This window comes from Somniosus microcephalus, chromosome 2 (assembly GCF_052327205.1).
Source record: "Somniosus microcephalus isolate GS21.2 chromosome 2, FLI_Smic_1.0, whole genome shotgun sequence".
Classification (NCBI taxonomy): Eukaryota; Metazoa; Chordata; class Chondrichthyes; order Squaliformes; family Somniosidae; genus Somniosus; species Somniosus microcephalus.
In genome coordinates this window covers 332,195,105-332,219,554 of record NC_140988.1, presented here as the reverse complement: position 1 = coordinate 332,219,554, position 24,450 = coordinate 332,195,105, and the positions used below count along the sequence as shown (strand labels likewise).

The 24,450-nt window shown below is 54.2% G+C and overlaps 1 protein-coding gene across 1 annotated transcript; it reads left to right on the top strand.

Annotated features, from left to right (window-relative positions):
- Positions 1-2,751: 2,751 nt before the first annotated feature.
- On the top strand, positions 2,752-7,124 carry LOC147123592 (uncharacterized). Its single transcript, XM_085975044.1, has one exon. It carries the CDS (start codon positions 3,365-3,367, stop codon positions 5,168-5,170), a length of 1,806 nt encoding a protein of 601 aa, XP_085831170.1. The 5' UTR covers positions 2,752-3,364; the 3' UTR covers positions 5,171-7,124.
- Positions 7,125-24,450: the final 17,326 nt, after the last annotated feature.

Sequence of the window (24,450 nt, the reverse complement as noted above, 5' to 3'; positions counted from 1 at the left end):
GTGTCAAGCCCTCATCTTGCCTGCACTGACTCCCATGGTGGAATAGCCCTGACAGTGTCAAGCCCTCATCTTGCCTGCACTGACTCGCATGGTGGAATAGCCCTGACAGTGTCAAGCCCTCATCTTGCCTGCACTGCCTCCCATGATGGAATAGCCCTAACAGTGTCAAGCCCTGATCTTGCCTGCACTGACTCCCATGGTGTAATAGCCCTGACAGTGTCAAGCCCTGATCTTGCCTGCACTGACTCCCATGGTGGAATAGCCCTGACAGTGTCAAGCCCTGATCTTGCCTGCACTGCCTCCCATGGTGGAATAGCCCTGACAGTGTCAAGCCCTGATCTTGCCTGCACTGCCTCCCATGGTGGAATAGCCCTGACAGTGTCAAGCCCTGATCTTGCCTGCACTGGCTCCCATGGTGGAATAGCCCTGACAGTGTCAAGCCCTCATCTTGCTTGCACTGCCTCCCATGGTGGAATAGCCCTGACAGTGTGTAAAGTGCTGAATGTGCAAGTGATTTTCATGAGAGTCCCATAGCTGTTGGATGAGGGCTGGGCATTGGGGCTTTCAGGTCCCTTTGGCCATAAAGTGAGGTGCACATGCAGGGATGAGGAGGATACTGGAAAGGGTACTCACCCTGACAACCAGAGTGAGGTCGTTGAACTTTTTCTGGATTGCACAGGAGTCCTGGCAACCATGCTGTTGGAGGTCACCCTGTTTGCCACCTCCCTCCAGGCTTTTCTATACTCGCTGGGCAGCGGCCTCCTGCCACTATCAGGGAAGAGGACAAGTCGCCTGCGCTCCACTGCGCCAACCAGTAGCCTCAGGGCACCCTCGCTGAAGTGCTGCGCTCGCTCCCTAGCCTTCACCATAGTTGTGGGCGTTGAAATGTTGAAGCAGCTATGTTCAGGGCTTGATTCAGGGCTGCAGTGTGCAGGGCGTGGCAGCCAAACAAGTCCACCCTCCCCCTTTAAGAGCTGACCGGCACCAGCGTGTCTGCCTTCAATCAGCAACTCGCCGCACCTGCGCTGCGCCCGCCCTTGGTGGTAGTGCCTCGGCACGCCGGCTTAGCGCCTTATGATAGTCGTGCATCGCCTGCTTTAGCGCAGCAGCAACCTCTTGGGGCGATGCAACTGAATATCGGCGAAGGTGGCGCTAAGTTGCGCCGGGCGCTAAATTTAGCGAACGCCCGGCTGTAACGCCCCAAACGTGGCTATACTGAATTTCTAGGCCTATATTTCTAGAATTGTCTCAAGAGTAATTCTGTATAGAACCCACAAATTCTGTACATTCTTTTGTAAGGAGTTGCAGAATTCTGGGGGGTATTCCGGACCCTCATAATATCTGGAAGGTTACAGTCTAGTTCAACTTATTAAAAGTACTATCCGGAGGACGGTAACATCTTTAGGCGGTCCTTTCCTTTAGGGAGAGATAGCCTGAACCTTTAGACCCATTTAAGCATCTTATGGAATTCGGCTATCTCTAACTTAAGTTGCGGTTGAACATCTGGGGAATACGCCTGATCTGGAATAGCCCAAAAGGGCTAGGACTGTAATTATCCCTTCAAGCTATGCCTCCTGGGTGGCGCAGGAAAGTGCCAAGGGCCTGCGGTTCACAGCTCAGGGAATATGTTTGCGCTTACGGCAGTAGAAGTGCAGGGAACCGGGTTACAGAGAGGCATAGAGGTCCTAGGGAAAGCCGTAATAAAGGCGAGTGATTTACAGTCCAAGGGGCGAGCATGTGACATGCTGGCTCAGGACTTGATTGACAGTGTTGAATCAGACATTGAAGACATCAGGTTTGGGATGGTGCCCAGGCATGCGCAGAAGGAAGTCAGCAGTCTCAATCTGATTAACTGGGAGGAAGATAGACAGGAGCTCTTGGTAACCCGACCAGCAGGTGGGGGGGCTGTGGATGCATTTAGATTTCTAATGATGATGTCACGGGGCACAAGAATGGGACATATCGGGGGGATGTAAAGTAGAGTCTCTGGGAGTGGTCAGAGGCGAATCGGTGTACACTGGCTCGGCCTCCACTGGAGTATTGTGTCCAATTCTGGGCACCGCACTTTAGGAAGGATGTGAAGGCCTTAGAGAGGGTGCAGAAAGGATTTACAAGAATGGTTCCAGGGATGAGAGCCTTCAGTTAGTGGATAGAAGGTTGAGGGGAGATTTGATAGAGGTGTTCAAAATCATGAGGAGTCTCGACAGAGTATATAGAGAAACTGTTCCCATTGGTGGAAGGGTCGAGAACCAGAGGACACAGATTTAAGGTGATTGGCAAAAGAACCAAAGGCGACATGAGGAAAAACTTTTTTACACAGTGAGTGGTTAGGATCTGGAATGTACTGCCTGAAAGGGTGGTAGAGGCAGATTCAATCACGGCTTTCAAAAGGAAATTGGATATGTACCTGGAATAAAAATATTTGCAGGGCTACGGGGAAAGGGCGGGGGAGTGAGACTAGCTGAAGTGCTCTTGCAGAGAGCTGGCACGGGCTCGACAGGCTGAATGGCCTCCTTCTGTGCTGTAACCATTCTATGATTCTAAGCTTATATTGTGGTTAATAACAGACACACCCTGTTCTTTCCCCTGATCTGATTAGATTCCAACCAGCAAAGGGGGTGGTGGGCTGTATGGCTGGGCAGCTCACACCTATGCATTGGGACTCAGACGAGACCCCAGATGCCCCACCCATTCCGAGTCCACGGCGAATGAGCCCAAGGGAGCCTTGGACACTGGCCAACCTATGGCCTATGGGGAGTCCCCTATCAGGAGCCACTGGGGGGGAGAAGTCCCCCAGGGAAGGGGAGCCCACCCCGGTCGGACAGCCTACAGGAGGAGGGGTTAGAAGGGTGCATTTTGAAACTCCGCCCAGGGAGGAGGATACCGATAGGTCAGTTTCTCCACAGTCCAATAGGCAGAATGAAGAGATAGAAGGGGAGTACACAGAGGACAGGGCGGACCTCTGGGACCGAAGCCAAGCATCTAACGGGGGACCTGAGACTAGTGTAGGGAAGGCAGCCACAGCAACCCCGCCGCCAGTGCTCGAGTGGAGAGCGCGCGGAGGAGGGAGTGAGGGCTCCGGGAGGATGGTTTGGGATTCCGGGGGCACCCAGGGACCGGGGACAGACCCGCCCGGGAGACCAGTCCGAGTGCCAAAACAAGTGGTTAAGTGGACTCCAGACTTCAGGCCGCGTTACTGGCCAAGGAAGAAGCTGAAGAAACGCTTCCTCAGGACCAGCCCTGGCCACCCGGAGACGGGTGGCAGCAGTACAGACTAAGATAAAACTTTAAAGTTCGGCCCTGGGGTAAAAGAAAAAAAAAGGGGGGGTCTATTATGATGTGAAAGAGTATTTTTGAGGATATTATGTTATACGAGCCAAGCCTGGGTGAACCTAAGGCAAGGCCCTCTGTTTTGTGTTACAGAATGATGGAAAAGATGGAAATAGCGCTATTCGGGATAACCACACTAATCGCACTGGTCCTGATACGAGTGAGCGAGGGACGCAGAGGAGACCGCGAATTGGCTTATGTATACGGGTGCTCGGGAGGAAAGCCTCCCACAGTCACGACCGGAGGCGGGACACCAAGGGTAGAGGGGACCGAGGAGTACTTCCATGAGGGAAGGTGGCCAGGGTGGTTGGGGTCCAATTCGACCAAGTATTCTAGCCAGCCCGGGGTCACGTATGGGGAAGCATCCGTCCACTGCCCTAGGAGAACCATGAACGCCTCCTGGGTTGAAGTGACAGAGGGGAAGAGAGTTTGTTTACATTGTGAGGGGAAGATCCCGCTGGGAAGGTGGTGGTGGCTCAGGAAGCTGAGCGAGGATATGGGAAACCCGGAAGCTGACTGGGAGCGACTGGATAACAGCACCTACCGGACTGTAACGGGAAAGGGAGGGGGAGTGAGTGTGTGTTGGGACAAGTGGTGGAAGTCTGAGGAAGGCATGTATGTGTGCATGTGGGGCTCGAGTAGGGTCTGCCCGGAGGGCCTGTCTATAGCCTTTTTGAGACACTGGTTGGACGAGGGGAGCGGCGTCAGGTGGAACATCTCTGGAGCCGCCTGTGACACCCCAAAAATCCCTATCAGCATGAACGCCACTCACCTGACAGCACGACCAAGACAACCCATACCTACCGCACCGACAGCTCCAATAGCAGTTGACAGATGTCCACCCACCACCCAGGGCCCAGGGAATGGTCTAGTTCTAGTCCCCACCGACAAACTACTCTACCAGGGGATACACTACGCGGTGGCTTCGGTGATCCTAAATCTAACAGAAGTCCACTTACCAAAGTGGTGCCCGAAAGAGACCGAACGGTTGTACCAGACCCTCCTCCGGGAGATGTTCAGGCAGTTCTACGAATTGGACCTGGGACACACCGGGGGCGAAACAGCATACGAAGCGGAAGCAGCACAGGAAGCAGATACAGTGTACATAGGCAGGCAAAAAAGGGGTTTGATAAATGATGGGTTCACCGCTTTTAACACCGGGACCTCCATGATCAATAGCATGGATAATGCCCAATTGGCCATGCAAATCCGGGGGTTAAAGAATCAGCTCAGGAAGATACTGGGGGATGAGAATAGGGTAGTAGGGGAGGAGTTACATGAGGACCAGGCAATGACCATCCATTTAAAGGAGGTCATTGCCGAATTGGAAAAGCATGCCAGGGTGATCAATGAGTTGATCAGGGAAGATAGGAATGCGTCAGGACAGGCTGCCCAAAATGAGGTTTGTGTCCTATATGGGGCCTGGCTGCTGGGAGAGGGGCGGAGCAATTTAGAGGACCTGAAACAAGGCCTCGTCCCCTCCTGGATCAGCAATAAGCACCTGGAGGCACTCCACCCGTTCAACCACTCATTGAGCCCATGTCAGCTCCGTTTGGCCTCAGAGACGTACCCTGTTCCTGTAGATTGCGGGAAGTCGAACCACACCATCATGGGGATAATAGTGAGGATACCTGTACTGGGGGAGGCAGCCGTGCCTGCGCCCTTGTACAGGGTAGAGAACATTGGAGTTATCCACGGAGGGGTACATGTCCGGTTCCACACGGTTCCCCCCCCATGTCATAAGGTGGGAGCACTCTATAACAGGGACAGACCTTTCTGGGTGCCGAAGCAAGGGGTCACATATAGTCTTGTGTCCCCAGCACTTGAACAGTTTTGCTAGACCCCAGTGTGGGTTCAAGGCTGCCAACTCCGCACCTATAAATTGCACCATGGAGGTGATGGCCGTGGACCATGTACCACCCCAGGTGGCATATGTAGGGGGTGGGACCTATTGTGTTACCACCAGCGTGAAGCACTACCGGTACGGACAGAACGTGTCATGTCCGGTCAGCGACAGCAGTTTCTGCTTCAAGCCACAGGCTGAGGTTCAAGTGGCCCAGGAACAAATTACTCCAATCCCGGACCCCTCCACGGTTCACCTCACTATAAAACACAACACCTCTAACTTGCAGGATTATGCTGCACATTTTGGATACCCTATTCCCTTCCTGCCTGAACACTTAGCCACATTATTGAAAGCAGTTGCATTATCACAGAAACATTTTTATACCTTACTACAAAAAACGATAGGGTTGGGAGCAGAGATCGAGGAAATTGCGGCTAGACCATGGTGGGACTTAGGGCTCGACGTAGAGACCACCCCCTGGGAATGCATCGCATCTCATGCCCTGGTGATCGGTCAGCTAGTAGTAATGTTTTATTTAATATTCATCACCTGTAAGATGAGAAGAGCAAACCGTCAGGCCCGCTATGTACACGCGATGGAGGGATTAGGGGCCAAATAGGACTGTGACGCAAAGCAGAGAAAAGGCGTATATGGAGCAGTGTATAACGGAAATAATGTGTGGAGTGATTTGGTGTATTGGGAAATGTTATTTGGATATTGTGTGTGTACCCTAGATATGTACATTTGTAATTAGAGTGTTAACAAAATGTCCGTTTACTTTGTAAGGAAACCAGGATCCTTGCTCCCTCGCTTGGTGACACTCTATATTGGAGAGTGTCAAACGGGGGCCTGTAAGGGTCACAAGGATCCCAAGGACACAGCAGGGTCCCAGAAAGCTGCGGATTGCCCGAGCTAAGAAGGGGGCATTTCCCCAGAAACCTGTTTAAACTGTGTGATTTTGAAATGTGTGTGCGTGGTAATTTCTAGTTTAAGCTGAGGGGAAGGTGGGGGTCTCCCAGTTGGGGAGAGGCCATACGAGAACCTCTACCCGGAGTTGGAAGGGGTCCCCGGACCCCGGAAAGGAGGAATTTTTGGATCCCATGAAAAACATTTTCTTTAAAAAGGCAACACATCATTCTCAACCGACAGAACATTCCAGAAGGAAGGGTGAACTGGGGGCCATTAGCATCTAAAGGCCCTGGTCACCCCAACCCAAAACACCAGATGCAACACCTCTACAGGGCAAGAGCTCAACCCAAAACAAACCTCACAAAGAGGGAACAGACTGGTCAGAGCCAGGAGCTTCCAAAGCCAAACAAGACAAAGGAAAAGGATTAACGGACAATCTAGTCTACACTTCGCACCTACTCACACTTTGAGCACCGGACCGGACACAAAGGGACAGCCATCACCGGACCATTATTGGTATCTAAAGACAAAGGACTCTCAAGCCCAGATACAGTATAACTGGGGTGAGAATCTCACAGACAGCATGTGCGTGTGGAGGCAGAGTCGAAGGAACGCCCGACGAGAAGGAAGGAAGAAGAAGCCCGCGGACCACGGAGGCATCGGAACCAGAGACCGGAGAGCGAGGGGGGAGAAAAGCGCGCTGTTCCGGACCGAAAGCGTTTTCAAACCGTACGAAAGGGGACTGTGAGTATGAGCTCTCCTCAATGAGGATCACCCCACTTAGTGATAGGAGGATGGGAGGCTTGTGGTAATAGGAATAGGGTTTAAAGTCATTTTAGTTCGGTTTCACCCTATGTTTTCCCTTCCCAGAACGATTGGTTAAGTTTAAAGTTCTATGTTTAAGGTACTGTTTTAAGAACTTGTTCAGGTTTAAAGACATCAAGGAACTTTCAGTGGGAAGTGCTGTGTGGAGTTCGGTACTGAGATTATTGCCTTGCCTGTGTTTCACGTGTCCAAATAAAGTGAGTTGTATCTTTTATCCGGTGTCTGCTTCTGGTTACTGCAATTTGAATCTGTCACAAATGTCCAAGCTGTAATTCGCGTTGTAGAACAGTAGTGGGGGAAGTGGGATTCGAAACCTCACACCAGTAATTTGGGGGATGAGCTGCAATTGGGAATGAGCTGTTAGATTAAGTGGGACAGGCTGAAACTCTGCCTGGGGTTGTATCTGGTATAAACAACCAAGAAACACTTACTCAGAGAAATTCTCTGAGGACTGTGATTTGCTATAAACAGTCAAAAGCCCCAAACTCCTCAGGGACTGTACATCAGCCTGAGGTACCCAGGACTACCTGGGTGTAAGATAACCCCCCTTACAAAATGGCGAGCCAGGTAGGAGAATGTGTAAGCAAAGACAATGTGACAGACAGCAGTCCAGAGGTTGAACCAGAAACTAGAATGAAGGAGAAACTAGGAGACTATATCTGTACCAAGCTCAATGTTAGAAAACCATGGGTGATGGGCCTGCTGCGCAGTGCACGCCCAGAGGCAGCTGCAGCAAAGTGGACCCAGGGTAAAGACCACAAAGCTAAGGTGGAGAAGGCAGTCTGGCTGCTGTGCCTAGAAAAGCAAGTAAAGTTGCTCGACAGGCAGGTGGCGACCCTCCAAGCAGAGGTGGTAGATTTAAAAGAAAGGTCCCGTGCCGAGGTGTTAGATTTAGAGGAGCAGGCTCGGGCAGCAGGGGAGGTAGCAAAGGAAAAGATAGCAGCTGTGGAAGAGAAGCTGGCTGAGGCACTTGAGCAACTAGCGGACGAAAGGAGAGAAAGGGCTATGGAGGCAGAGAGTTCTCGAATTTACAAGGAGTACCTGCAGGCGCAGGTAACAGGAGCCCAAACTGCAGCATTGAGGCTGCAAGAAAGAAATGCTCGCTATGCTCAAGAGAACGCTGAGTTGGGGGAGGATTTAAAGGAGGTTAGGGCAGCCTGGAAGCTCACGTGGCAGGAGGCGAGTCAAGCCCCGGCTACGGACCACGGCCCCTGCCTGGACCAAATCAAGTACCTCACCCAAGCTATAGCTAAGTCCCAGAGAGGCGTAGTGTGTTCGGTCACACCGGCCCCAGAAAGGGGGCAGGAGGAGGAAGAGGAGGTTAGACCCCTCCCCACAGCCCCTGTAATGGAGCCGGAGCTTGAGCCACAGGAGCCAAGCAAGCCGGTGGGACCAGGGCCAGTGTGTCCCGTCGCCCACGTAAAATTTGGTCCAGCTGTAAATGGGGTCCCGGGAGCAGTGACTAGCCGTTTCGTTCTGCCCCACTCTGTGCCTCAGTTACAGGCGATGATCACCCACTTCTCTAAACTGGGATATAAAGGGGATGCCACTGCTCACTTTCTTAAAGTAGAGCAGGCGGGGGATTTAAACGGTTGCGACCAGGGAGAGAGAGCCAAGATGCTACTATTTTCCCTGGAAGAGGAGGTGGCCGACAACCTCTCCTCTGATAGTAAGATAGGGAGGAACACATTCGCCCAAGTCAAGGAGGAGGTCCTGGATGTGTTGGGGGCGGATGATGGTCGCTTCTTCTCCCGAGTTGAGAAGACTCAGCAAAGGGCAAAGGAGAACCCCAGGTGTTTTGCAGACAGGCTGTGGATAGCGTTCAATGAGGCCCGTGCAGGGGGTCTGGACCGAGCGGCCCTGGGAGCAGATGATCGGGTTCGCTGCTTTCGCACCCTGATAGCCAACAGCACTCCGGAGCTGCGAACCCAGGCACGAGCCTGGTTTGACCCCTGAGACCCCCAGCTTGCAGAGGAGACAGTCCTCCGGCAGCTTACCATTTTCTTTAAAAGTGCCCAAGCAGAAGGGAAGACAGGGAAGGGTAAGATCTGTGAGATCACACCCGCCCAGGGGCGAAGGGAATGGAGGCAGGAGGGCAAAAACTCAAACAGCCAGTACAGACCCTTCCGTCCCGTGGATAGCCCACACCCAATTAGGAGAGAGATGGGCTGGGAGGGAAGAGATGGCTCCAGACCAAGCAGGGAGAAAGCCTGCTTCGGGTGTGGGGAGCTAGGGCATTGGAGACAGGAGTGTGAGAATCCTTGGAGGGATCAAAGGGCCCCTGCCCCTGCTGAACCAAGCGCAGACCAAGCCCAGAAAGCCAAACAGGCTGCAGCTCAAACCCAAAAGAGGCAGGCTCCTCAGCCACCAGCAGCCCCGGCTCAGAAATCCAGCCAGCCAGCAGCCCAGAACGCGCCGCAGCAGGGCAGCCTGAAGGACATACTGAGGGGAGCGCTGAAGGTTTTAGAGGACCAGGAGCGGGGCCAGATAGCTGCAGTGCAGGGGGAGAAGATCTCCCAGGCTGCAGAATCCTGACTAGCCCCCGGGGAACCTGTCTACCTGTGCCCGGTGAGCTATGATGAGTGGAAGCGACCGCGCGTTGAACTGGAGGTGCAGGGTGTCAGGGGATCATATCTGCTGGACACAGGGGCTTCGGTGACCCTGGTCCATGCAGACAGCCCCAGCACCTCACCCATGTCCAGCGGCGTCCCTTTCGGCCTCACAAGCCTCACCAACAGTGAGCAGACAGGATTCCTCACAGTTCCAGTCCAGCTGCGCTTGGGACCTCTCCAGGAGCAATGGACTTGCGTTTTAACCAAGTGGAAGGGGACAGGTCAGGGGATACTGGGGGCTGATTTTACCAGCCACCAAGGCATCCTCATCGACCTGAGGAACCACTGCCTTTGGGGGGCAGTGGGGGACTTAGGTACGGAGGAGCTCGCGATCATACAGGGCGCACAGGAGAAAGGGGTCCTGTGCACAGTCAAACCCAAAGAGGGTTATGATCTGGCAGCCCTGATCAACAGCACCCCGGTACAGTTCCAAGCAGTTATGTAGACAAATTTAAAGGCCTTCGCCACTCACAAACACGACTGTGGAAGGATGCATGGGGTAGAAGTCAGGGTAGATGGGGACCCCATGACGCGCCCGCAGCGACAGTACAATTTCCCGAGGGAGGCTGAGGCAGATTTAACCATCGCTCTGGGATCCCTGGTTGAGCAAGGGGTTTTAAGAACGATAGCAACCCATGTGAACTCTCCACTTTGGCCGGTGAAGAAGCCGGACAATTCATGGAGAGCCACAGTGGACTATCGAGTCTTGAATAAAAATATCCCAGCCTGCGCCCCTACAGTGGCTGCAGTAGCCGACCTCATTGGAAGTATTCCAGCCTCCGCAACCATCTTCACAGTGCTGGATATTTCCAATGGTTTCTGGTCTGTCCCACTCAGAAGGGAAGATCCGTATAAGTTTGCCTTCACTTTTAAAGGGCAGCAGTATACTTGGAATTGTCTGCCACAGGGTTTCCACAATTCGCCAAGTATATTCCACCAGTGCATGGCTGACAGTTTAAAGAACTTCAGCCAGCCTGGGCAGCTGGTGCAATACGTGGATGACCTGCTGCTATTCTCTGAGACAGAGGAAGAGCATGGCCCCCTATTGGCCGAGCTACTGGAAACGCTATGGGAAGCAGGGTTGAAGGTAAACCCCAAGAAAGCGCAGGTAGGGCAAAGGGAAGTAAAATTCCTGGGTCTGACCCTACGCGCAGGAGAAAGAGCGCTAGATGGGGCTAGGAGGAAGGCAGTGCAGGAGGTGCCTGCCCCCACCACAGTCACAGGGGTCCGATCATTCCTGGGATTGACCGGGTGCTGCAGGGACTTTATTGAGGGGTATGCTGCCACTGCAGCCCCTCTACTCCGTCTTCTGCATAAGGGTGTGGACTGGGAGTGGGATGAGGGGTGCAGGGAAGCATTTGAGCGCCTCAAGAGGGACCTCCAGACCGCGCCGGCCCTGGGAGCAATTAATGGGGAAGAGGAGTTCTACCTGGAAGTAGCTGCCAGCGGGGACAGCTTAAGCTCAGTGCTGCTTCAGGAACGGCACGGCCAGCTGAGACCTGTGGTCTACTCCTCCAGGGTCCTCACCGACGTGGAGAGAGGATACTCCAATTGTGAAAGGCATCTGCTGGCCACTCACTGGGCAGTGAAACGGTCGCGGATTTTCACAGGTGCATCCACAGTGACCCTCCTCACCCATCACACCCCGACTCAGATGCTGCTGGATGGGAGAATCAAGGATGGGACTGTGAGCAGTGTGCGCATTGCTCGCTGGACCCTCCTGCTCTCATCAATGCCCCTGAAAGTAAAAGGACTGTGTGATCCCAAGCTGGCAGCCAATATGCTTTATGCAGGGGAGGCTCATCAGTGCTCAGTCGAAGGGGTCTGGGACATCGACATCGGTCTCCGGGCAGGGATACACCCCACGGGCCGGGAGATCTATGTGGATGGATCCAGTACAATGTCAGCAGGGGAGAGGCTCACAGGGTGCGGGATTTATGATCCTGGGGCGGGCATTGCCCTGACCATAAAGCTCCCAAGCACCATGAGCGCCCAGCATGCTGAACTGTCGGCGGTGGTGTATGTAGTGACCCACCCCGAGGAGTTCCCTAGACCCTACACGATTTGCAGCGACAGTATGTTCACCTGCAACTCGTGCACTGAGTATCTGGCCATCTGGGCACGCCGGGGGTACACCTCAGCGGATGGGAAACCCCTGGCAACAAAGCCGTTGCTACAGAGGATAATGGCTGCAGTAGGGACCGAAGGGGATATTTATATCCATAAGGTAAAGGCTCACTCCAAAACGGAGCCTCGAGCGGAAGGGAACGGTATGGCCGACGCACTGGCCAAAGAAGGGGCTCGAGAGGGCACCTTCTGGAATCCTTACGAGGGGGGTCCAGTAGCCGCTCTCCAGGGCGGGACAGGGGCACAAGGGAGCGCAGGGGTAGCATTGGCCCCAGACCTACAGGTGGTCCAGGCGCAGGATCCCGTCCTTAAGGCCGTCCTGGAGAAGCTAAAAAAGGGGGAAAAGGTCGAAGGACCTTACGGAGGGGCAGCATTCCAGATCAAAGAAAGGATGCTGTTCAGAGGGGATCAGTGGGTCGTACCGAAGCAGCACCAGAGGGAGTTCCTCCAACTGGCCCATGAGGGTCCAGGAGCGGGGCACCCCGGACCTGAGACCACCTGGCAACGGGTGGAACAGGTGGGGTGGTGGGTAGGACTCAGGGAAGACGTCCGAGAGTTCTGCGCAAGCTGCCTGGTGTGTGCAGCAAACAATCCAGATCCCCAGAAAAGAAAGGTGTCGATGGGACACATTAGGAGGGTAGAGGGACCATGGCAGTCGATCCAGGTCGACTACATCGGGCCCCTACCCACCGCCCAGGGAGGTTACAAGTTCTGTTTAGTGCTTGTGGATGTGTTTTCAAAATGGGTTGAAGCCTTCCCCTGCCGAACAGCCACAGCACTAGGAACCGCTAGAATTTTAGTAAGGGAAGTGTTCTCCAGATGGGGACTTCCCCAGTATGTGGAATCAGACCAGGGAAGCCACTTCACAGGACAGGTCATGCAAGCAACCCTCAAGGTGCTGGGCATAAAAGGGAAGTGGCACGTCTCACACAACCCACAGTCTTCAGGCATTGTGGAGCGTTCCAATCGTACCATCAAAGAAAGGCTGCGTAAGGAAATGGCAGACTCTCCCAAGAAGTGGGCGGAGGTCTTACCGTTGGTCCTTATGGGTGTCCGGGCCAGCCAGTCAAAGAGCACCGGGTATTCCCCACATGAGCTAATGACCGGGCGGACCATGAGGACCCCCACCCTTGTACTAGCCCCAGTACTCACCGAAGGACAGGCCAGGGAGGTAGACCGGGACAAGTTTACCAAGAATCTGCATGAGCGCCTCAAGCAGATTCACTGGCAGGCAGCTAGTAACATGGGCAGACAGCATAGGAGTAACAAGCTGTTACTGGAGCCTAGGAAGCACCACGAGTGGGAGGTGGGAGACCAAGTCATGGTGAGGAACTTCGCCCGGGTGGGGGTGTTCGAAGCATTATACCAGGGACCTTATGCCATTGTGGACAAAGCCAGCCCCATGGTGTATACAGTGAAACTACCTCGCAGAACCAAGTGGTTTCACATTAACCAATGTAAACTATTCGACCCGGGGGAGCCTCGCACAAAGAAAGGAAAGGCAGGAGTAGGGGCCGGTCCGGGAGACAACAGCCTCCCGACCACAGCCAAGACACCGGTGCCTGCAGCAGGTACAGCCACCGCGCCAGCCCCAGCAAAGGGGGCAGTGGGCTGTATGGCTGGGCAGCTCACACCTATGCATTGGGACTCAGACGAGACCCCAGATGCCCCACCCATTCCGAGTCCACGGCGAATGAGCCCAAGGGAGCCGTGGACACTGGCCAATCTATGGCCTATGGGGAGTCCCCTATCAGGAGCCACTGGGGGGGAGAAGTCCCCCAGGGAAGGGGAGCCCACCCCGGTCGGACAGCCTACAGGAGGAGGGGTTAGAAGGGTGCATTTTGAAACTCCGCCCAGGGAGGAGGATACCGATAGGTCAGTTTCTCCACAGTCCAATAGGCAGAATGAAGAGATAGAAGGGGAGTACACAGAGGACAGGGCGGAGCTCTGGGACCGAAGCCAAGCATCTAACGGGGGACCTGAGACTAGTGTAGGGAAGGCAGCCACAGCAACCCCGCCGCCAGTGCTCGAGTGGAGAGCGCGCGGAGGAGGGAGTGAGGGCTCCGGGAGGATGGTTTGGGATTCCGGGGGCACCCAGGGACCGGGGACAGACCCGCCCGGGAGACCAGTCCGAGTGCCAAAACAAGTGGTTAAGTGGACTCCAGACTTCAGGCCGCGTTACTGGCCAAGGAAGAAGCTGAAGAAACGCTTCCTCAGGACCAGCCCTGGCCACCCGGAGACGGGTGGCAGCAGTACAGACTAAGATAAAACTTTAAAGTTCGGTCCTGGGGTAAAAAAAAAAAAAAAGGGGGGGGTCTATTATGATGTGAAAGAGTATTTTTGAGGATATTATGTTATATGAGCCAAGCCTGGGTGAACCTAAGGCAAGGCCCTCTGTTTTGTGTTACAGAATGATGGAAAAGATGGAAATAGCGCTATTCGGGATAACCACACTAATCGCACTGGTCCTGATACGAGTGAGCGAGGGACGCAGAGGAGACCGCGAATTGGCTTATGTATACGGGTGCTCGGGAGGAAAGCCTCCCACAGTCACGACCGGAGGCGGGACACCAAGGGTAGAGGGGACCGAGGAGTACTTCCATGAGGGAAGGTGGCCAGGGTGGTTGGGGTCCAATTCGACCAAGTATTCTAGCCAGCCCGGGGTCACGTATGGGGAAGCATCCGTCCACTGCCCTAGGAGAACCATGAACGCCTCCCGGGTTGAAGTGACAGAGGGGAAGAGAGTTTGTTTACATTGTGAGGGGAAGATCCCGCTGGGAAGGTGGTGGTGGCTCAGGAAGCTGAGCGAGGATATGGGAAACCCGGAAGCTGACTGGGAGCGACTGGATAACAGCACCTACCGGACTGTAACGGGAAAGGGAGGGGGAGTGAGTGTGTGTTGGGACAAGTGGTGGAAGTCTGAGGAAGGCATGTATGTGTGCATGTGGGGCTCGAGTAGGGTCTGCCCGGAGGGCCTGTCTATAGCCTTTTTGAGACACTGGTTGGACGAGGGGAGCGGCGTCAGGTGGAACATCTCTGGAGCCGCCTGTGTCACCCCAAAAATCCCTATCAGCATGAACGCCACTCACCTGACAGCACGACCAAGACAACCCATACCTACCGCACCGACAGCTCCAATAGCAGTTGACAGATGTCCACCCACCACCCAGGGCCCAGGGAATGGTCTAGTTCTAGTCCCCACCGACAAACTACTCTACCAGGGGATACACTACGCGGTGGCTTCGGTGATCCTAAATCTAACAGAAGTCCACTTACCAAAGTGGTGCCCGAAAGAGACCGAACGGTTGTACCAGACCCTCCTCTGGGAGATGTTCAGGCAGTTCTACGAATTGGACCTGGGACACACCGGGGGCGAAACAGCATACGAAGCGGAAGCAGCACAGGAAGCAGATACAGTGTACATAGGCAGGCAAAAAAGGGGTTTGATAAATGATGGGTTCACCGCTTTTAACACAGGGACCTCCATGATCAATAGCATGGATAATGCCCAATTGGCCATGCAAATCCGGGGGTTAAAGAATCAGCTCAGGAAGATACTGGGGGATGAGAATAGGGTAGTAGGGGAGGAGTTACATGAGGACCAGGCAATGACCATCCATTTAAAGGAGGTCATTGCCGAATTGGAAAAGCATGCCAGGGTGATCAATGAGTTGATCAGGGAAGATAGGAATGCGTCAGGACAGGCTGCCCAAAATGAGGTTTGTGTCCTATATGGGGCCTGGCTGCTGGGAGAGGGGCGGAGCAATTTAGAGGACCTGAAACAAGGCCTCGTCCCCTCCTGGATCAGCAATAAGCACCTGGAGGCACTCCACCCGTTCAACCACTCATTGAGCCCATGTCAGCTCCGTTTGGCCTCAGAGACGTACCCTGTTCCTGTAGATTGCGGGAAGTCGAACCACACCATCATGGGGATAATAGTGAGGATACCTGTACTGGGGGAGGCAGCCGTGCCTGCGCCCTTGTACAGGGTAGAGAACATTGGAGTTATCCACGGAGGGGTACATGTCCGGTTCCACACGGTTCCCCCCCCATGTCATAAGGTGGGAGCACTCTATAACAGGGACAGACCTTTCTGGGTGCCGAAGCAAGGGGTCACATATAGTCTTGTGTCCCCAGCACTTGAACAGTTTTGCTAGACCCCAGTGTGGGTTCAAGGCTGCCAACTCCGCACCTATAAATTGCACCATGGAGGTGATGGCCGTGGACCATGTACCACCCCAGGTGGCATATGTAGGGGGTGGGACCTATTGTGTTACCACCAGCGTGAAGCACTACCGGTACGGACAGAACGTGTCATGTCCGGTCAGCGACAGCAGTTTCTGCTTCAAGCCACAGGCTGAGGTTCAAGTGGCCCAGGAACAAATTACTCCAATCCCGGACCCCTCCACGGTTCACCTCACTATAAAACACAACACCTCTAACTTGCAGGATTATGCTGCACATTTTGGATACCCTATTCCCTTCCTGCCTGAACACTTAGCCACATTATTGAAAGCAGTTGCATTATCACAGAAACATTTTTATACCTTACTACAAAAAACGATAGGGTTGGGAGCAGAGATCGAGGAAATTGCGGCTAGACCATGGTGGGACTTAGGGCTCGACGTAGAGACCACCCCCTGGGAATGCATCGCATCTCATGCCCTGGTGATCGGTCAGCTAGTAGTAATGTTTTATTTAATATTCATCACCTGTAAGATGAGAAGAGCAAACCGTCAGGCCCGCTATGTACACGCGATGGAGGGATTAGGGGCCAAATAGGACTGTGACGCAAAGCAGAGAAAAGGCGTATATGGAGCAGTGTATAACGGAAATAATGTGTGGAGTGATTTGGTGTATTGGGAAATGTTATTTGGATATTGTGTGTGTACCCTAGATATGTACATTTGTAATTAGAGTGTTAACAAAATGTCCGTTTACTTTGTAAGGAAACCAGGATCCTTGCTCCCTCGCTTGGTGACACTCTATATTGGAGAGTGTCAAACGGGGGCCTGTAAGGGTCACAAGGATCCCAAGGACACAGCAGGGTCCCAGAAAGCTGCGGATTGCCCGAGCTAAGAAGGGGGCATTTCCCCAGAAACCTGTTTAAACTGTGTGATTTTGAAATGTGTGTGCGTGGTAATTTCTAGTTTAAGCTGAGGGGAAGGTGGGGGTCTCCCAGTTGGGGAGAGGCCATACGAGAACCTCTACCCGGAGTTGGAAGGGGTCCCCGGACCCCGGAAAGGAGGAATTTTTGGATTCCAACTAAAACATTTTCTTTAAAAAGGCAACACATCATTCTCAACCGACAGAACATTCCAGAAGGAAGGGTGAACTGGGGGCCATTAGCATCTAAAGGCCCTGGTCACCCCAACCCAAAACACCAGATGCAACACCTCTACAGGGCAAGAGCTCAACCCAAAACAAACCTCACAAAGAGGGAACAGACTGGTCAGAGCCAGGAGCTTCCAAAGCCAAACAAGACAAAGGAAAAGGATTAACGGACAATCTAGTCTACACTTCGCACCTACTCACACTTTGAGCACCGACCGGACACAAAGGGACAGCCATCACCGGACCATTATTGGTATCTAAAGACAAAGGACTCTTAAGCCCAGATACAGTATAACTGGGGTGAGAATCTCACAGACAGCATGTGCGTGTGGAGGCAGAGTCGAAGGAACGCCCGACGAGAAGGAAGGAAGAAGAAGCCCGCGGACCACGGAGGCATCGGAACCAGAGACCGGAGAGCGAGGGGGGAGAAAAGCGCGCTGTTCCGGACCGAAAGCGTTTTCAAACCGTACGAAAGGGGACTGTGAGTATGAGCTCTCCTCAATGAGGATCACCCCACTTAGTGATAGGAGGATGGGAGGCTTGTGGTAATAGGAATAGGGTTTAAAGTCATTTTAGTTCGGTTTCACCCTATGTTTTCCCTTCCCAGAACGATTGGTTAAGTTTAAAGTTCTATGTTTAAGGTACTGTTTTAAGAACTTGTTCAGGTTTAAAGACATCAAGGAACTTTCAGTGGGAAGTGCTGTGTGGAGTTCGGTACTGAGATTATTGCCTTGCCTGTGTTTCACGTGTCCAAATAAAGTGAGTTGTATCTTTTATCCGGTGTCTGCTTCTGGTTACTGCAATTTGAATCTGTCACAAATGTCCAAGCTGTAATTCGCGTTGTAGAACAGTAGTGGGGGAAGTGGGATTCGAAACCTCACACCAGTAATTTGGGGGATGAGCTGCAATTGGGAATGAGCTGTTAGATTAAGTGGGACAGGCTGAAACTTTGCCTGGGGTTGTATCTGGTATAAACAACCAAGAAACACTTACTCAGAGAAATTCTCTGAGGACTGTGATTTGCTATAAACAGTCAAAAGCCCCAAACTCCTCAGGGACTGTACATCAGCCTGAGGTACCCAGGACTACCTGGGTGTAAGATAACTCCCCTTACAAAATGGCGAGCCAGGTAGGAGAATGTGTAAGCAAAGACAATGTGACAGACAGCAGTCCAGAGGTTGAACCAGAAACTAGAATGAAGGAGAAACTAGGAGACTATATCTGTACCAAGCTCAATGTTAGAAAACCATGGGTGATGGGCCTGCTGCGCAGTGCACGCCCAGAGGCAGCTGCAGCAAAGTGGACCCAGGGTAAAGACCACAAAGCTAAGGTGGAGAAGGCAGTCTGGCTGCTGTGCCTAGAAAAGCAAGTAAAGTTGCTCGACAGGCAGGTGGCGACCCTCCAAGCAGAGGTGGTAGATTTAAAAGAAAGGTCCCGTGCCGAGGTGTTAGATTTAGAGGAGCAGGCTCGGGCAGCAGGGGAGGTAGCAAAGGAAAAGATAGCAGCTGTGGAAGAGAAGCTGGCTGAGGCACTTGAGCAACTAGCGGACGAAAGGAGAGAAAGGGCTATGGAGGCAGAGAGTTCTCGAATTTACAAGGAGTACCTGCAGGCGCAGGTAACAGGAGCCCAAACTGCAGCATTGAGGCTGCAAGAAAGAAATGCTCGCTATGCTCAAGAGAACGCTGAGTTGGGGGAGGATTTAAAGGAGGTTAGGGCAGCCTGGAAGCTCACGTGGCAGGAGGCGAGTCAAGCCCCGGCTACGGACCACGGCCCCTGCCTGGACCAAATCAAGTACCTCACCCAAGCTATAGCTAAGTCCCAGAGAGGCGTAGTGTGTTCGGTCACACCGGCCCCAGAAAGGGGGCAGGAGGAGGAAGAGGAGGTTAGACCCCTCCCCACAGCCCCTGTAATGGAGCCGGAGCTTGAGCCACAGGAGCCAAGCAAGCCGGTGGGACCAGGGCCAGTGTGTCCCGTCGCCCACGTAAAATTTGGTCCAGCTGTAAATGGGGTCCCGGGAGCAGTGACTAGCCGTTTCGTTCTGCCCCACTCTGTGCCTCAGTTACAGGCGATGATCACCCACTTCTCTAAACTGGGATATAAAGGGGATGCCACTGCTCACTTTCTTAAAGTAGAGCAGGCGGGGGATTTAAACGGTTGCGACCAGGGAGAGAGAGCCAAGATGCTACTATTTTCCCTGGAAGAGGAGGTGGCCGACAACCTCTCCTCTGATAGTAAGATAGGGAGGAACACATTCGCCCAAGTCAAGGAGGAGGTCCTGGATGTGTTGGGGGCGGATGATGGTCGCTTCTTCTCCCGAGTTGAGAAGACTCAGCAAAGGGCAAAGGAGAACCCCAGGTGTTTTGCAGACGGGCTGTGGATAGCGTTCAATGAGGCCCGTGCAGGGGGTCTGGACCGAGCGGCCCTGGGAGCAGATGATCGGGTTCGCTGCTTTCGCACCCTGATAGCCAACAGCACTCCGGAGCTGCGAACCCAGGCACGAGCCTGGTTTGACCCCTGAGACCCCCAGCTTGCAGAGGAGACAGTCCTCCGGCAGCTTACCATTTTCTTTAAAAGTGCCCAAGCAGAAGGGAAGACAGGGAAGGGTAAGATCTGTGAGATCACACCCGCCCAGGGGCGAAGGGAATGGAGGCAGGAGGGCAAAAACTCAAACAGCCAGTACAGACCCTTCCGTCCCGTGGATAGCCCACACCCAATTAGGAGAGAGATGGGCTGGGAGGGAAGAGATGGCTCCAGACCAAGCAGGGAGAAAGCCTGCTTCGGGTGTGGGGAGCTAGGGCATTGGAGACAGGAGTGTGAGAATCCTTGGAGGGATCAAAGGGCCCCTGCCCCTGCTGAACCAAGCGCAGACCAAGCCCAGAAAGCCAAACAGGCTGCAGCTCAAACCCAAAAGAGGCAGGCTCCTCAGCCACCAGCAGCCCCAGCTCAGAAATCCAGCCAGCCAGCAGCCCAGAGCGCGCCGCAGCAGGGCAGCCTGAAGGACATACCGAGGGGAGCGCTGAAGGTTTTAGAGGACCAGGAGCGGGGCCAGATAGCTGCAGTGCAGGGGGAGAAGATCTCCCAGGCTGCAGAATCCTGACTAGCCCCCGGGGAACCTGTCTACCTGTGCCCGGTGAGCTATGATGAGTGGAAGCGACCGCGCGTTGAACTGGAGGTGCAGGGTGTCAGGGGATCATATCTGCTGGACACAGGGGCTTCGGTGACCCTGGTCCATGCAGACAGCCCCAGCACCTCACCCCTGTCCAGCGGCGTCCCTTTCGGCCTCACAAGCTTCACCAACAGTGAGCAGACAGGATTCCTCACAGTTCCAGTCCAGCTGCGCTTGGGACCTCTCCAGGAGCAATGGACTTGCGTTTTAACCAAGTGGAAGGGGACAGGTCAGGGGATACTGGGGGCTGATTTTACCAGCCACCAAGGCATCCTCATCGACCTGAGGAACCACTGCCTTTGGGGGGCAGTGGGGGACTTAGGTACGGAGGAGCTCGCGATCATACAGGGCGCACAGGAGAAAGGGGTCCTGTGCACAGTCAAACCCAAAGAGGGTTATGATCTGGCAGCCCTGATCAACAGCACCCCGGTACAGTTCCAAGCAGTTATGCAGACAAATTTAAAGGCCTTCGCCACTCACAAACACGACTGTGGAAGGATGCATGGGGTAGAAGTCAGGGTAGATGGGGACCCCATGACGCGCCCGCAGCGACAGTACAATTTCCCGAGGGAGGCTGAGGCAGATTTAACCATCGCTCTGGGATCCCTGGTTGAGCAAGGGGTTTTAAGAACGATAGCAACCCATGTGAACTCTCCACTTTGGCCGGTGAAGAAGCCGGACAATTCATGGAGAGCCACAGTGGACTATCGAGTCTTGAATAAAAATATCCCAGCCTGCGCCCCTACAGTGGCTGCAGTAGCCGACCTCATTGGAAGTATTCCAGCCTCCGCAACCATCTTCACAGTGCTGGATATTTCCAATGGTTTCTGGTCTGTCCCACTCAGAAGGGAAGATCAGTATAAGTTTGCCTTCACTTTTAAAGGGCAGCAGTATACTTGGAATTGTCTGCCACAGGGTTTCCACAATTCGCCAAGTATATTCCACCAGTGCATGGCTGACAGTTTAAAGAACTTCAGCCAGCCTGGGCAGCTGGTGCAATACGTGGATGACCTGCTGCTATTCTCTGAGACAGAGGAAGAGCATGGCCCCCTATTGGCCGAGCTACTGGAAACGCTATGGGAAGCAGGGTTGAAGGTAAACCCCAAGAAAGCGCAGGTAGGGCAAAGGGAAGTAAAATTCCTGGGTCTGACCCTACGCGCAGGAGAAAGAGCGATAGATGGGGCTAGGAGGAAGGCAGTGCAGGAGGTGCCTGCCCCCACCACAGTCACAGGGGTCCGATCATTCCTGGGATTGACCGGGTACTGCAGGGACTTTATTGAGGGGTATGCTGCCACTGCAGCCCCTCTACTCCGTCTTCTGCATAAGGGTGTGGACTGGGAGTGGGATGAGGGGTGCAGGGAAGCATTTGAGCGCCTCAAGAGGGACCTCCAGACCGCGCCGGCCCTGGGAGCAATTAATGGGGAAGAGGAGTTCTACCTGGAAGTAGCTGCCAGCGGGGACAGCTTAAGCTCAGTGCTGCTTCAGGAACGGCACGGCCAGCTGAGACCTGTGGTCTACTCCTCCAGGGTCCTCACCGACGTGGAGAGAGGATACTCCAATTGTGAAAGGCATCTGCTGGCCACTCACTGGGCAGTGAAACGGTCGCGGATTTTCACAGGTGCATCCACAGTGACCCTCCTCACCCATCACACCCCGACTCAGATGCTGCTGGATGGGAGAATCAAGGATGGGACTGTGAGCAGTGTGCGCATTGCTCGCTGGACCCTCCTGCTCTCATCAATGCCCCTGAAAGTAAAAGGACTGTGTGATCCCAAGCTGGCAGCCAATATGCTTTATGCAGGGGAGGCTCATCAGTGCTCAGTCGAAGGGGTCTGGGACATCGACATCGGTCTCCGGGCAGGGATACACCCCACGGGCCGGGAGATCTATGTGGATGGATCCAGTACAATGTCAGCAGGGGAGAGGCTCACAGGGTGCGGGATTTATGATCCTGGGGCGGGCATTGCCCTGACCATAAAGCTCCCGAGCACCATGAGCACCCAGCATGCTGAACTGTCGGCGGTGGTGTATGTAGTGACCCACCCCGAGGAGTTCCCTAGACCCTACACGATTTGCAGCGACAGTATGTTCACCTGCAACTCGTGCACTGAGTATCTGGCCATCTGGGCACGCCGGGGGTACACCTCAGCGGATGGGAAACCCCTGGCAACAAAGCCGTTGCTACAGAGGATAATGGCCGCAGTAGGGACCGAAGGGGATATTTATATCCATAAGGTAAAGGCTCACTCCAAAACGGAGCCTCGAGCGGAAGGGAACGGTATGGCCGACGCACTGGCCAAAGAAGGGGCTCGAGAGGGCACCTTCTGGAATCCTTACGAGGGGGGTCCAGTAGCCGCTCTCCAGGGCGGGACAGGGGCACAAGGGAGCGCAGGGGTAGCATTGGCCCCAGACCTACAGGTGGTCCAGGCGCAGGATCCCGTCCTTAAGGCCGTCCTGGAGAAGCTAAAAAAGGGGGAAAAGGTCGAAGGACCTTACGGAGGGGCAGCATTCCAGATCAAAGAAAGGATGCTGTTCAGAGGGGATCAGTGGGTCGTACCGAAGCAGCACCAGAGGGAGTTCCTCCAACTGGCCCATGAGGGTCCAGGAGCGGGGCACCCCGGACCTGAGACCACCTGGCAACGGGTGGAACAGGTGGGGTGGTGGGTAGGACTCAGGGAAGACGTCCGAGAGTTCTGCGCAAGCTGCCTGGTGTGTGCAGCAAACAATCCAGATCCCCAGAAAAGAAAGGTGTCGATGGGACACATTAGGAGGGTAGAGGGACCATGGCAGTCGATCCAGGTCGACTACATTGGGCCCCTACCCACCGCCCAGGGAGGTTACAAGTTCTGTTTAGTGCTTGTGGATGTGTTTTCAAAATGGGCTGAAGCCTTCCCCTGCCGAACAGCCACAGCACTAGGAACCGCTAGAATTTTAGTAAGGGAAGTGTTCTCCAGATGGGGACTTCCCCAGTATGTGGAATCAGACCAGGGAAGCCACTTCACAGGACAGGTCATGCAAGCAACCCTCAAGGTGCTGGGCATAAAAGGGAAGTGGCACGTCTCACACAACCCACAGTCTTCAGGCATTGTGGAGCGTTCAAATCGTACCATCAAAGAAAGGCTGCGTAAGGAAACGGCAGACTCTCCCAAGAAGTGGGCGGAGGTCTTACCGTTGGTCCTTATGGGTGTCCGGGCCAGCCAGTCAAAGAGCACCGGGTATTCCCCACATGAGCTAATGACCGGGCGGACCATGAGGACCCCCACCCATGTACTAGCCCCAGTACTCACCGAAGGACAGGCCAGGGAGGTAAACCGGGACAAGTTTACCAAGAATCTGCATGAGCGCCTCAAGCAGATTCACTGGCAGGCAGCTAGTAACATGGGCAGACAGCATAGGAGTAACAAGCTGTTACTGGAGCCTAGGAAGCACCACGAGTGGGAGGTGGGAGACCAAGTCATGGTGAGGAACTTCGCCCGGGTAGGGGTGTTCGAAGCATTATACCAGGGACCTTATGCCATTGTGGACAAAGCCAGCCCCATGGTGTATGCAGTGAAACTACCTCGCAGAACCAAGTGGTTTCACATTAACCAATGTAAACTATTCGACCCGGGGGAGCCTCGCACAAAGAAAGGAAAGGCAGGAGTAGGGGCCGGTCCGGGAGACAACAGCCTCCCGACCACAGCCAAGACACCGGTGCCTGCAGCAGGTACAGCCACCGCGCCAGCCCCAGCAAAGGGGGCGGTGGGCTGTATGGCTGGGCAGCTCACACCTATGCATTGGGACTCAGACGAGACCCCAGATGCCCCACCCATTCCGAGTCCACGGCGAATGAGCCCAAGGGAGCCGTGGACACTGGTCAATCTATGGCCTATGGGGAGTCCCCTATCAGGAGCCACTGGGGGGGAGAAGTCCCCCAGGGAAGGGGAGCCCACCCCGGTCGGACAGCCTACAGGAGGAGGGGTTAGAAGGGTGCATTTTGAAACTCCGCCCAGGGAGGAGGATACCGATAGGTCAGTTTCTCCACAGTCCAATAGGCAGAATGAAGAGATAGAAGGGGAGTACACAGAGGACAGGGCGGAGCTCTGGGACCGAAGCCAAGCATCTAACGGGGGACCTGAGACTAGTGTAGGGAAGGCAGCCACAGCAACCCCGCCGCCAGTGCTCGAGTGGAGAGCGCGCGGAGGAGGGAGTGAGGGCTCCGGGAGGATGGTTTGGGATTCCGGGGGCACCCAGGGACCGGGGACAGACCCGCCCGGGAGACCAGTCCGAGTGCCAAAACAAGTGGTTAAGTGGACTCCAGA

Coding starts and splice junctions, on each gene's coding strand:
- LOC147123592 (XM_085975044.1), top strand. CDS start 3,365: ATGTTATACGAGCCAAGCCTGGGTGAACCTAAGGCAAGGCCCTCTGTT.